At 49.6% G+C, this 14,352-nt stretch overlaps 1 protein-coding gene across 4 annotated transcripts in view; it reads right to left on the bottom strand.

The window, feature by feature from the left end:
* Positions 1-308: 308 nt before the first annotated feature.
* The window catches only part of A4galt (alpha 1,4-galactosyltransferase (P blood group)), a 30,426-nt gene continuing 16,382 nt past the window's right edge, over positions 309-14,352 (bottom strand). Inside the window, exons 2-3 of one of the 4 annotated variants that reach the window (XM_041671723.1) lie at positions 3,898-4,072; positions 309-1,945 (exon numbers count right to left, since the gene is read on the bottom strand). In XM_041671723.1, the coding sequence (XP_041527657.1) occupies positions 851-1,900 (1,050 nt within the window). In that variant the 5' untranslated portion in view covers positions 1,901-1,945; positions 3,898-4,072 and the 3' untranslated portion in view covers positions 309-850. Of the gene's footprint in view, positions 1,946-2,090; positions 2,116-2,143; positions 2,200-3,897; positions 4,073-14,352 lie in introns of those variants that run through there. The other 3 variants (XM_041671724.1, XM_041671722.1, XR_005976146.1) reach the window with 3 other exon arrangements.

Below are 14,352 nucleotides of genomic sequence, written 5' to 3'. Positions count from 1 at the left end.
TCTCCCATCTGTAGAACAGGGTGTGTTTGCCGAAGTACGTGTTCACAAATGTGCTATGTGACCACGAGGCATTAGATGTTGGTAAGTCACTTTTATTATAGCCTCCAGTGTCACAACAGGGAGGGCATTTAAAACACTTTTCCCAGACAGGTGGTGGTGGCACACGCCTTTAATCCCAGCATTCAGGAGGCAGAAGCAGGCAGCCCCTGTGAGTTCGAGGCCAACCTGGTCTACAGAGTGAATTCCAGGATAGCCAAGAGAAACCCTGACTTGAAAATCCAAAAACCAAATCAAACCAAACAACCCCCCCCCCCCGCAAAAAAAAAAAACACTTTTCCCACACCTCACACCAAAGTAATCTCCACATCCCCTGATCACCGGGATGAGCTATGGCAGATCTGCAGAGCCGTGCTCCAAGGGAGGAAAGATGGAGTTCCCAGCAGCTCTGCCCCTCCCCTTGGGCTCACTCAGTTGAGAGAGCCCTACCTTTCACAACGCTTCTACCCAGGTTTCTCTGAGCTCTGCTCCTGGCCCCATCTGTCTTCCAGCGACCTTAGAAATGCTCTCCAGTGTTCCAGGCTTGCTGATCTAGCTCAGTAAAGCCCCAGATGCTACTAATTCTAGAATCACCTGCCAGCCCAGAACACGAGTTCAAGGATCTTCACCACACCAGGGTCACTCTGGCCTGGAGGGGCAGGAGCGCAGAGGTGGCAATGCTTTCCAGGTCAGCCTTGGTCTCCTCTAAAGTCAGCAGCAGCAGGGCAGAGCCCTCTTTGCTTCCCGCTCATCTTGCCTCCCTAGGAAAGGCAGTAACAGAGCTGAGATAACACGAAGGCAGTCTGGAGGGCCCTCACAAGTACATCTTCATGGCTTCGTGTGTTGTGGGGCAGTAGCGCGCATGGAGCTGGGCCAGCAGAGCCCTCGACGTGGCCTCGAGGTGTGTACCCTGACTTTTCTTGTTCCACACGTGAACAGCATAGGTGGCATTGAGCAGCCGGGCCAGCTCCTCAGGGCTGATGTCTTCAAAGTATTTCTTCCAGTTCTGCCAGGGGATGGGGTAGAAGGCCTCAGGGGGCAGGGCAGTAACTCCTCGGCAAGTGTGGCTTTCCTTCAGGCTGCGGATGGAGCACCATTTCTTAAAGACTCGGGTGAGCAGTTGGGGGCCCTGGTGGCCCCAAATCCAACCATTGTAGTGGTCCACAAAGTCACGTATACATAGCGCCAAGAAGTCATGGTGGCGCTCAAAGGCTAGGAAGGCCCCGTTAAGGACGTATTGGGATTGGACACCCAGCGTGTTCGTCAGGTTCCTCAAGTTCTTGAGGACGATGAAATCTGTGTCCAGGTAGATGCCACCGAACTTCCAGAGGAGCGCGATCCTAGAGGCATCAGACAGTACCGGCAGCAGGTAGGGCTCCCAGCTTTTCTGCACCTCCAAGTACCAGGCTGCCAAAGGTGTGTCCCGAAACAGCTCCTTCAGGTCCAGAGGTTGTATCTGGACATTGCGGAAGCATCTCAGGAGAGAGATGCCAAGGTTCCGAGGCAGGCCTGACTTGTACCTATGAAGCCCCTTCATGAGCACCACTATCTGGGACTCTGGGTGTGCCCTGGCGGCTGACTCCACAGAACACATAAACAGAAAGCTAGGTTTGGTCCTGTCTGAGGTCTCTAGGAAGAAGATGTTGCCTGGGGCAAGGATGCCACGAAAGGCCAGCTGGGGGCAGGGGAAGTCCACTGGCAGGCTATTGTGTCGTCCTTGGTCCTCGGGTGCCCCCACAGTGTGCCAGTAGATCATGATGGAGACGAGGAACGTGAACTTGAAGCTGATAATGAAGAGAGTGAAGACCCGTTGTCTGGGGGTGCCCCGGAGCATCCTCAGCAGGCAGTCGGGAGGCTTGAACATGGTCTCCCCAGATCACAGCAGGAGATGTCCACAAGGAGTGATGGTCTGTAAGAAATGAACACCAGCATTCAGGTCTGCTGACTGCAGGGCTTCCTGACTCTCAAGAAACATGGGAACTGCCAGCTTTTAAGGCTTGGGGTCTCTGGGACCCAAGAGGCATGAGCTGTACCCTGGCCAGCTGGCTGCTCACCTGTAAAAGACCAGACTAGAACCTGGACAGGGTCCTTTTCCCCTTGTGTAGCAAACTTGTGACTGGCTGGAGACCAGAACCAGTGTTTCTCACAGTGAGCAGCCAGAGTCTAGCAGATACAAGGACAGCCAGAAGCAAAAACTTAAGCTTCACAGAACCCTAACCCTGACAAAATCTGCCTCTCTTGGCCTCCTGGGGTGGTAGCCTATCCTCTGACCCCCCTCAGCTCCATGAACAGGCTTTGGCCCACTCAAAGACAGGCTGCTCAATGTCTCAAACACATTTAGCATAAAGACATGGGCTGAGGACTGCAGATATGTCTCAGTGGGGAAAATGCACAAGCAAGCATGAGGACCTGAGTTCAGATCCTGGGAACCCACGGAAGACAGAACAGCAGTGCAGGTGTGTAGTCAAGGCCGGGGAGGTAGAGACAGAGGGACACTTGGGGCAAGCGGGTCTTTGATCTGAGGATTTATTTATTGTAAGTTATTTATTTCATGTGCATGGGTGTTCTTCTTGTGCATATGTCTGTGTATTGCATGCACAAAGTGCCCTCAGAGGAGGGCACTGGATCTCCTGGGACTGGAAATGGGAAGGTTGTGGCCTGGCATCATGTGGATGCTGGGCGGGCATCAACCCTGGGTCTTCTGAGGGAGCCTGGTGCTCGTAACCACGGAGCCAGCTCTCTAGCCTAAGTTTATTTCCTTTTTAATTATAAATTGTGTGTGGGGGGGGGCACATTGTATACAAGTGCAGATGTCTGCAGAGAGCAAGAGGGTGTAGGATCACCTGGAGTTAGAGCTATGGGTGGTTGTGAGCCATTCAACACAGGTCTTAGAGACCAAACTCAAGTCTTCTATCAGGGCAGCAAGTGCTCTTAACTGCTGAGCCACCTTTCTGTGCCCCTCAGACCCTTTTAGAGGGGGGGGGGGGGACTGGTCCTCGAGACAGGGTTTCTTTGTATATCCCTGGCTGTCCTGGAACTCATTCTGTAAACCAGGATGGCCTGAACTCACTGAGATCCACCTGCCTCTGTCTCCTGTGTGCTGGGATTAAAGGCATGCGCCACCGTTGCCCGGTGGCACTGGGACTAAAAGCTTGAGCTACTACACCTGGCAGACTTTTTAATTAAATTGGTGAGGATGGCCTTGAATTCACTATATAGACCAGGCTGGTTTTTGACTCATGATCCTCCTGCCTCAGCCTTCCGAGTGCTGGGATTGCAGCCATGCACCACCATGCCCTATTACGTCACACATTTGCTCCTTTAAGAAGTATTGACATTCTGACCAACACTGCAGCATTTCATGCATACAAACCTGTCAAACCCTTATAAGCAGCTGAAAGGGTTAATCCTCACCTCTGCCTTATGGATGGGGAGGAGGACAGTCTATGTCCCTCATGCTGTCCCCAGGCAGAAAGTGGCAGGATGTGTATGGAAGAGTAGGGGTGGAGTGGGGTGGGAGGCCTATACTTTTACCACATCACCTTGTCCTGGGGAGAGAGCTGGTCTGGAAAAGGAGTGGCCGAAAGGGTGTGTGGCTCACTGGAGGAACTCAGTCCTATACCCAGAAGACTAACAGCAGCCCTGGCCCTGGATAACACCACAGCTGTTGTATCTTCCAGGCTACGTTCACACCCCTCAGACTCTTGGCCACTCCAGGGGACAGTTGCATCATTTTGACATTAGGAACCAGGACACTTGAGTGGACACAGTCAGGCAGGAATTACGGGAACCTGAGAGTTGAGTCCCTTCCAGGACTCTTGGAATGGCCATCCCACAGGGAAGAGCTGGGGTCTGAGCTACCTGGATGGACTCTTTCCAGGTTAAAGGGCTACTGACCAGCCTGGGCAGCCCATGACGAGGAGGTGGAGTCCTAGCCACCTGCAGGTATCCTGGGTATGCGCACTGGGTTAGGCGCCCATCTTCTATGCCAACAGGAACATGGTCTATCCTCTGATGCGCAGGGCTGCCAGCCCACCTGCAAAAGATGGAAGGCAGAAAGTGTGAGCGGGCTGTAGGCCACCAGCAGCTCATAACGTTGGCTTTCAGAGTGCAGTCCTGTGCTAAACTGAGTACATTAGCCTGTGTTCAGCCCTGAGGAAGCACCATCTGGAGACAGAGGGACAATACAACCGATTAGAACTCCCTGGGTGGAATTGCACTTGGGCTGGGCACCAGAGAAAGGAAGGAAGGGTCAGTTAAATGGAGGAGGTGTTGGCCCGTGAGAACTCTGCATCTCATCAGCACCACAGGCTCTAAGGGACTGTGGGAAGCACGAAGGAAACCGGCCAGCTCCTTCTCAGCAAATGACAGTCAAAGGCTGAACCCCAGCACTGGAGAGGCAGAGAGGCAGGAGAGTCACAAGTTCCAGGCCAGCCTGGGCTACATAGTGAGACCTTGTCTCAAAAGTCAAGAGCAATAACAAGATAAATTAAAGTCATAGCTGGACACGGTGACCAGGTTGCAGGATTGGGGGGCACTTGAGTTCATTCACAAGGTTAGGACCAGTTTGGGCAACACAGCCAGACGCTGTTTAAATACAAACAGTCGAGTGGCAGTGATGGCACACATCTTTAATCCCAGCACTCATGAGGCAGAGGCAGGCCCATCTTTGAGTTCGAGACCAGCCTGGTCTACACAGTGATGAGTTCCAGGACAGCCATGGTTACACAGAGAAACTCTGTCTTGAAAAACCAAACCAAATCGAACAAAACAAAAACAAATAAACAAACAAAAAACCATTTCATCACCAGGGAGATGAGGTAAGAGGCTCAAGGGTATCCTTAGCTATATAGCGAGTTCAAAGCCAGCTTGAGCTACATGAGATTCTATCCATAACAGCAGCAATAGCAGCAATGACCCAAGCCAAATCATATCAGAGGATTGCACAGACCCTAAGTAATACAAGAGACTCAGGTCTCCAAACCTCTGACTTCACATCATTTCCCCCAGCTCCTAGTCTAAACCACATCTGCCGCTGCTGCCTCTCAGAACCTGTTGCTTCAGGACCGGAGACCTGCCAAGGTCTCAGTTCTCTGTGTGATGGCTTCTTCTCCACCCGTAACTCAAACCCCGAAGACTCCAGAGTTCCCGGCTTTCTGCTCCCCTGTACTCTGCCTAGCTCTTATCACAGCACACTGTGTTCATTTGTTTAGGTAACTTATTTGTAAATAGCCAAACAAGGACAGATAGCATGTTTTACTGAGTGACTCATGTAGAACAGGCTAGCCTCCAACTTATCAGCTAGCCCAAAGATGACCCTGAACTTCGGATCCTCCTGCCTCCTTCCTCAAGGGCTTATGCCTTGCTGGGGATGGAGTCCAGGCCTTCATGCAAGCAAGGCAAACACTACCAAATGAGTTACATCATAGCCTCATGTTGTTTCTGAGCCAGGGTCTTAAGCAGCCCAGGCTAGCTTTGAACTCATGATCCTGCTCCCAACCTCCACCTCCTCTCCTCCTGCTGTGATTAGAAGCATGTGATACAACATTCAAGGAAAAGTACACACACACACACACACATACACACATTTGTTTTTGGAGACAGGGTTTTTCTGTATAGCCCCAATTGTCCTGGAAATCATTCGGTAGACCAGGCTGACCTCAAATTCAGAGATCCACCTGCTTCTGTCTCCAGAGTTCAGGGAATAAAAGCATGTGCCACCAACCGCCCAGATGGAAAAGCATACTTTGGGTTTGTATTTGTTCAGCGTTTGGAACCCTGTCCAGCTCTTGATAGGTATAGTCAACAAATGAGCAGGGGAGGAAATGAGCCGGCAGAGGAGTCACTGAGCAGAGGGGCAGCTGCTGGATAACCAAGGGCACCACTGAGCGGCTCGGGACCCCAGCCAGGGTCATGCTTATGAGGGAGTTGCCACAGACCCCAGAATAGCAGCAGCTTTGTCCTCCTTTGGCGAGTGAGGCTGCTTTGGTTATAAGCACTTTCTTTTTTTTTTTTTTGGTTTTAGTTTTTCCAGACAGGGTTTTTCTGTGCAGCCCTGGCTGTCCTGGAACTCGCTCTGTAGACCAGGCTGGCCTTGAACCAAGAGATCAGCCTGCCTCTGCCTCCCGAGCATCCAGATTAAAGGTGTGAGCCACCACCCCCTTTGGCATAAGCACTTTTAGCTCAGTGGGAGACAGACAGAATTCACCTGAATGTGGATGAGCAGACAACAGAGTGAACCTCTGAGTATTTGGGACCCCAAGTCCTAGGAGGCCCTCACTGTGCCATGATACAGGGTGGAGCCCAGGCCTGAGGTGGGGGAGAGTGTGCCTGACCACAGCTGGAGGTGCTAGACGCAGGCCACACCATATTTGGTGTCCGAGCTGAAGACCAGGAATAGAAGTTATATCCCGGGCCAAGTTGGCCACAGCTCAATACCCACGTGACCTCAGACTCAAAGCATGCTCCCAGCCCCCCTGGGTGGGACTTGTGGCTGCACCCCAAGCCCTGGCCCTTGTCAGAGGAGCCCGGCATGTCTCTGTTACCTCCCCCAACTCCAGGCTTCCTTCCCTAGGGCAGGAAGCTATTTCCAGGTAGTGTGTTAACTGGTCACTCTGCTACTCCAAGCCCTTCCATGGCTTCCTATTATCAGGACGTTCCATGATTCACTGCAGCCAATGAGACTGAACAAAAATACAGGCTGGTACTAATTCCATGCACTATTTTCCAACCTGAGTGGTGCACCCTTAATGGCTGTACCTCCATCTGTCTCCCTGGCTGACCCTGAGCCAGGACAGTGCCATGGGGACAATCAGAAGCAGCCCACACTGAACTTCATAGATTCCCACCTCTGGGAAGATTACCAATAGAATGGCTCACAGAAAACCAGGGCTGAGCCAACGGAGGGTCAGACATTCTGATGGTGACTCAGGCAAGGTCCCCTCCCCAGGCCTCACATCCTGTCTAGGGGTCCTCATAAGATTCAAGGAAACCCAAGAGACTCCGTTCAAGAACCAAGCAGGGTCCCTTGGTGACACACTTAGGAGAATGAGGACACGGAGCCTGAGGAGCTAGGCTGGGGTTGTGCAGTGGGAGACCCAGGAGGTCGTTGCAAGGTGGGATGGGAGGAGGGGCAAAGGGGTGTCCCCATCAGGTCTATGGATAAGTCTACTGGAGTTTCTAGGTCACCAGATGAGTCAGGCTGGGATGGGGTGAACTGCTGACCCCTGGTATGTGGCCCTGGAGTGGCAAGACTCCAGGCTAGCTGGAGACTCAGCCCTGCTGGGCCTTCATCTCACGCATTTTTTTTTTTTTTTTTTTGGAGACAGGGTCTCTCTATGGAGCTTTGCTGTCCTAGAACTTGCCCTGCAGATCAAGCTTAAAACAAAACCCATTTGGCCTTGGAGAGCATGGTGTCTAGGGCCCTGCCTGAGTGACAGATGTTTTTTGTCAGTATCTGTGAAGGGCCTGGGAAAGAAGAGACATTGGTGGTAGGTCCCTAAGTCTAAGGTACCTATTTAGCATTAGCAAAGTGGACCTGGCTGCCAGGTTCTCCTAGCATCTCTCAGTTTCTACCTGGCTGGCATATCCCACCCCCCCCAAACTTCCCCAGCCTAGGGGTTGGGTTGCCCTTCCCCCACTTGCCCTTCCCCATATAATCCAGTCATTTTGGTTATCTGCCCCTTTTCGATCTACCCTTTTCTCTCTTGGCCAGTCTCTTAGCCCAGGCTGCCCCTGTTGGTCAGCGGCTCCTCTCCCCTTCCAGCACTCTCTCCTCACATGGCCCAGCTCAGTCTGGCCATGTCCACTCCAGACTATGCTATGCTCTCCCTCGTATCTACAGTAAGCCTTCTCCTCTACCATACCTAGGAGCAGGCATGTCTGCCCTTCTTTATTCCTTCTTTTCATCCAATTGGGATAATCTCTAAGGTCATGGAGGACACAGCGGCCCTTTTGCTCTCATCGCCAAGTTCAGCAGTACCAATGTGCGTGGTCAGGAAGCAGCCTTTGGCCAGGACTGGCTGTCTTGTTTATTACTGTCCCCCAGCTATCAAGAGCAAACAGTCAGAGCACACAATCCCCATCCTGTGATCACATTTGCTCCTGGTGCAGTCAAGTCAGCTTCCCTTCCTACTCTAGTGTCTGTCTACAGGTACTAAAGAATTGCAGAGTTCCCAGTCCACTCCTGCATCTCTTCCCAGCAGGATTATGTATAGGACATGTGCCACAGGACAAGTCACCTCCTGAGACTTGGGTGCCTTGCAGTGCCCAGGTTCCCGGTAACAGTAGGAGGCCTAGGGCATGGGGTTCACCCAAGGCAAGGGAAAGAAGGATCCTGTTCTGCTGTGTTTCCTGGGCCATCAGGGACACTATAGCCGGTGCTCTGTGGCTGGAGAAGCTCAGCTGGCAGAGTGTTGGCTTAGCAACCATGAAATTCAGAATTTCATCCCAAGCATCACACAAACCAGGCATGGTGGCCCATGCCTATAATTTTAGCACTTGGGAGATAGAGGCGGGAAGATGAGAAATTCAATGTCCTCTTTGGCTGACCTGGGATATGAGACTCTATCAAAAAAAAAAAAAAAAGGAAGAAAGAAAGGAAAGAAGGCAAGCTATAGCATTAATTATCAGTGCCCTAATCAGCAGGAAGTAGCCTAGAAAACTCTGGCCACATTCCCAAAAAATGGATTATGGATGTTTGTCTTTGTTTAGAGTTTTGGTTACAAGGTGTTACGGTTAATAGTCAGGAAAAAAGCTAAACGAAGGTGATTAGATCCAGGGCTCTTGTTTTGGAAAAAAAGGGAATATAGTTATGATAAGATAAAAGGGTTGATTATTTGATGGCGCACTCCTTTAATCCCAGTACTTGGGAGGCAGAGGCAGGTGGATCTCTGTGAGTTCAAGACCAGCCTGGTCTACAAGAGCTAGTTCCAGGACAGGCTCCAAAGCTATAGAGAAACCCTGACTTGAAAAGCAAAACAAACCAACAAAAAAAGGGTAGATTATTGAATCTACTCTGAAAAGAAAAAAATGGAGGATACAGATACGATAAGATAAAAAGATTATTGAATCTACTTTTAAAAAGCAACTATTAGCTGCTACAACTGTTTTAAATTGGATTGAACTTTTGTCTATTATACAAATTTTGTATACTGATGCAAATTTGAGATTCATTTTATTAGAACATATTGTATACACATTTCTACTCTTGAAAGAAGGAATGTATCAGGACCAAACTATACCCCATTTCCTCCCAAAAGGGCAAGCCCATTGTTATTGGCGTGGTCCAAAATTGAGTCTAGGCTCAGCTCAAGCTGGACTATAGACAGCGGCTCTCAACCTGTGGGTGGCGACCCCTTTGGAGGTTGAATGACCCTTCCACGGGGTCACCTAAGACTGTCCATCACATCAGATATTTACATTACCATTCGTAATTGTGGCAAAAGTACAGCTATAAAATAACAATGAAAATAATTTCACAACACAAGGAACTGTAGCGTTAGCAGGTTGAGAACCTCTGCTCTAGACGGACTTCTGGCAGTTAGACTAGCCAGCATTCCTCAGGACCTTGACAACTAAAAGGCAGCATTTCCCTTGCCTCTGGCAGAAGGGACATAGGCTGTCTATTGACCCCTGGGGCACCAATCAGATTATCAGAGCCCACGCTGGCCTCCAGCGGCTTCCGGCCCTATTTACATTTACATGTACTTGTTTAACACCCCAAAGCTTGTTAGCATCCTGGTTCTTCTCACCTCCCACACATCCTGGATGATGCTAGCAGGCTTCCCTTGCCCAGGTACCCCTTCACTGTGTATATAATGGCAAGGGTGTTCCCTGCCCACCGCTCTTCTTGCTAGTCTCTCCCCACTATTCTTCCTATTTTCACTCTTGCTATTCTTTGCTATGCTGGCTTTTCTTACAGATAGCCCTGGCCACATCCAGTCTGCTTCTTTCTTTCTCTGCTCTGGACTCTTCCACATGCCTCTGGATGTTCCCTCTCTCTTTTATCCACAATGAAAGTCTTCCTCCTAATCACGGAGCAACATCTACTTCAGTGATTTGTTTGTTCGTTCCTTCCTTTCTTCGACAGGGTTTCTCTGTTTAACATCTCTGGCTGTCCTGGAACTTGCTTTGTAAACCAGGCTGGCTCTGAATTTACAGAGATCCACCTGCTTCTGCCCCCCTGAGTGCTGGGATTAAAGGCATGCGCCACCACTGCCCACTGGTGTTTTTTTTTTTTTATTTTTTATTATGTATGCACTGTTCTGCCTGCATGTATTACTGCTTGCCAGCAGAAGGCGCCAATCTCATTACAGATTGGTGTGAGCCACCATGTGGTTGCTGGGAATTGAACTCAGGACTTCTGGAAGAGCTGCCAGTGCCAGTGCCCATTGGTGGTTTCTTTACTGTACCCTCACTAACAGTAAAGCAGTGGAAAGGAGAGAAGGCCCAATGGGAGTAAAAGGACAGCTTGGTTCTGCTCCTTCTTCTATGGATTCAAACGCTACACAGAAAAATAAACAAGTTACATCTTTAGAGAATCTGGGGTACAGAGAAAACACAAACTTCTTACCCACACGTAAGTGTGGTCCAAAGAACCTTTGACTGACACACAGAGCAGTGAACGGAATGGAGATGCACTGGGACCCAGAAACAGGATTTCAGGAAACTCCAGTGATTGTGGTGGTCCAGGCTTCACTTCTTTTTTTTTTTTTGTTTTTGTTTTTCGAGACAGGGTTTCTCTGTGGTTTTGGAGCCTGTCCTGGAACTAGCTCTTGTAGACCAGGCTGGTCTCGAACTCACAGAGATCCGCCTGCCTCTGCCTCCCAAGTGCTGGGATTAAAGGCGTGCGCCACCACCGCCCAGCCCAGGCTTCACTTCTAAGGGGGAGATGGGAGGAGGCAGGAGCTACACAGCTCAGAGGGGTTTATAAACTAATGACATGGGCTACTCCATGGTTTGGTTAAGGGGAAGGTTTGGGTTGTTTATGTTTTGTTTGGAGGCAGCCCTTTTTCTATATGTGTAGCCCTGGCTGTCCTGGAACTCACAGAGATCCTCTGTCTCTGCCTCCCGAGTGCTGGGATTAAAGGCATGTGTCACCACCACCAGGCTGGGGAAGGTTTTTATGGTAGCTCTGAGGGAGAGAACAGATCTGAAAGAGTCCAGAGCAGAGAGGAGTAAACTGAACACAGCAGCAGACAAGACCTGGCCAGACAAGAAGCCGGAGCAGAGAGACGGGACGAGGGAGAGGAAGAAATGAAGACAGAGAAAGAGAGTATGGGCAAGAAAGAGGGCGAGAAAGAGCCTGTAAACCAAAATAGCAGGGTTATGCAGAGAATGAGGGGCGGTGAGAGGGAGGCTGGAGAGGCTTAGGGAAGGGTAGGAGAGAAAAGCTGGGAAGTGCCAAAAACCAGCAGGGACTCTGAAATTGAGGGAGCCCAGAGAGGCCAGCATGGGCTTTGGTAAGGCTAACAGACACCACAGGTAGCCACAAGTTCCTTCTGCTAGCCATAAGGGAAATGGCTCCCTTCTGTGGAGAGGAACTAGCCTCTCAAGTTCCAGGGAATGCTTTTGTTTAACTGCCAGAGTTTGGGGAAATGGGGGTTTCCTTTGAATTTGACAAAGGGCTCCCAGCTATCAACAGCTTAGCAGAGGCGGAATCCCCCATTTCTGCTTTCAGTATTGACTTAATATGGGATAAATAAATTACCTCATCTGCTAACAAATAACAGAGCCTCCGTTCCTCGTATTCTTCAGCTCCCAGACATAGTCCCAGAATCCTGATGTTTGTCCCTGGTTTCCTTAGGTGAGACAATATTCATGTTCCTATTGTGTAGACTGTTTTTCAAACCAACAGACCACAAAGACCTTCTGGAAAAACCAGGTCGACTTGACTTGAAAACAAGGCTCTCTGAAACCGGCCAATCACAACGATGTCAAAAAAACTTTGACACTGTGTCAAATGCTAACAGCAAAAAAGTTTGACTTTTGTCTAAGCTTTGTTTGCTTACAACAGTCATAAGGACCTATGAACGATCCCTCCTGCTGCAGCTGAGGGTCGCTTACATTCTCCTACACCTGAGGGGAACTGTAAATTTGGCCTGGATGTGAATATAGTTTTCCTTGCAATATCTCGGTGTTGGTTCCTCTTTAACACCATGACACAGCTGACCCCCCAAACCAGGGTACCCTCTGAGAGGATGAAGAGCCATCAACCATGGTACCGGTAAAGACAGCAGAGGAAGAGGCCCTTTAATAGAGACCTAGAGCCCAGGCCTCTAACCCAATGTCAGGCTGGCTGTGGGGGTGCATACCTTTAATTTGGGAGCAGACACAAGCTATCTCTGTGAGTTCAAAACCAGCCTTGTCTACACAGCAAGTTCCAGTCTGGCCAAGGTTACATAGCAAGACCCTTTCTAAAACAAACAAACCTGTTAACTGCTGATACAGGAAATTTTTATTAAATTGAATATGGGGGGGTAAGGGCAAGCACCATTGCTTTGGTAGATACGAAGGAAATTCCGGGCAGTACTACCAGCTGAGTAGTCTTGAGGTTTGGCTGGGTTCATCTGCTTTTCTGTGTCTTCACTCAGAACAACAGAACTATTTCTTTTTCTCTCAGGTGCTGGCCAGAAGCTAAGTATGTTCTTTCTGGTACTCTGGGCAGCGGCTAAGATCTACCCTCGCCTATCCTGAGGTGTTTTTCTGGGCAGCAGCTAAGATCTACCCTCGCCCATCCTGGGGTGTTTTTCTTCTAAACTCTAATGAAATTGTCCCCTTAAAAACTGAAAGAACCGATTGAGGGCCAGAGAGATGATTCCGGAAAAGGAGCTTGCAACTAAGCCTGCTGACCTGAACTCAGTCCCCAGAACCCACTTGGTGGAAGGAGAGAACAGCTCCAGAAGGTTGCCCTCTGACTTCCTGCAAATTAAAAGAGAAGAAAAAGGAGAAGGAGAAGAAATTGACCGTGAAAATATGGCAACCCAGTTGTTAGGTCCCAATCTCTCAGCTCAGGCTAAATCCTGAAAGATTACTGGTGGACAGACAAAAGCCTACAGTCAGCATTCCTCAGGAACCTGTGGAAGGAGCCTGTGGTTACATATAATCAGAGTCCAGGGTCCCAGAAACTCAGGAGGCAAGAGGATCTCTGTAAATTCATGAGACACTATCTCAAACCACAACAAAACCAGCAGGGAGGGTGGGACACCACTTATTGATAGAGCTCTTGACTGGAGCCATTCAGGTGTGAGATTCACACCCCAGCAAAGCCCAAACCAAAACCCAACCCAAAGCAAAACATCCTGAAAACCTAGCAAGAGAGCCGGAAGACAGTGGGAGTGGCCCCCTTACATTGGCTGCACCATCTTCCCCATCTTACCAAGGGGTAAAAGCTAAGAAGCAAACAGAGAGAGTTCAGCGTGCTCATAAATGACAGAGCTGCCATGACGGCAGGCTGGGTTTCTTAGTGTCTGACGCCTCTCCCGCTCCCCCGCCCCTTTGCCACATAGCTGTTTACATGACTCAAGACAGCTCCATTCCCAACTCAAAAGGAATGGCTCACTCCCTCCCTCCTAAAACTCACACTCCATGGTCCATCAGTTTTACTCTTCAAACTCCCCAAGACAAGAACTCAAAATCCACTGGCTTGGGCCAGATTTGGCAGTAATCAAGTTCCCAGAACCCTAGTTCCCCAGAAAGGAGCCATGGTTCTCAAAAATATGCCAATACTCCCATATGGCTAGGAAGTTGCTTTTATCAAAAGCACAGGCTTCTTAGGTTGAGTTACAAGCAAGATGAACGTCTGGTGTCTCTGCCTTCATTTGGTGCCCATCTCCCTTACCATGGTTGAAGGCACAAAGAAAAGAGAAACAGCTAAGGGAATTAGATATGGTTAAAAGTCTATAACAAAAGTTAACTTAAAACTTGTACCTTCATGCCGGGCGGTGGTGGCGCACGCCTTTAATCCCAGCACTCGGGAGGCAGAGGCAGGCGGATCTCTGTGAGTTCGAGACCAGCCTGGTCTACAAGAGCTAGTTCCGGGACAGGCACCAAAGCTACAGAGAAACCCTGTCTCGAAAAAAACAAAAAAACAAAAAACAAAAAAAAAACAAACTTGGGCTGGAGAGATGGCTCAGAGGTTAAGAGCACTGACTGCTCTTCCGGAGGTCCTGAGTTCGATTCCCAGCAACCACATGGTGGCTCACAACCATCTGTAATGAGATCTGGTGCTCTCTTCTGGCCTGAGGGCATACATGGAGGCTGAACACTGTGTACATAATAAATAAATAAATCTTTAAAAAAAAAAAAAAACAAACT

This window comes from Microtus oregoni, unplaced genomic scaffold (assembly GCF_018167655.1).
Source record: "Microtus oregoni isolate MIOR12 unplaced genomic scaffold, Mior012 000022F_ref0000154, whole genome shotgun sequence".
Lineage (NCBI taxonomy): Eukaryota > Metazoa > Chordata > Mammalia > Rodentia > Cricetidae > Microtus > Microtus oregoni.
This window is presented reverse-complemented; position numbering and strand designations above follow the sequence as displayed.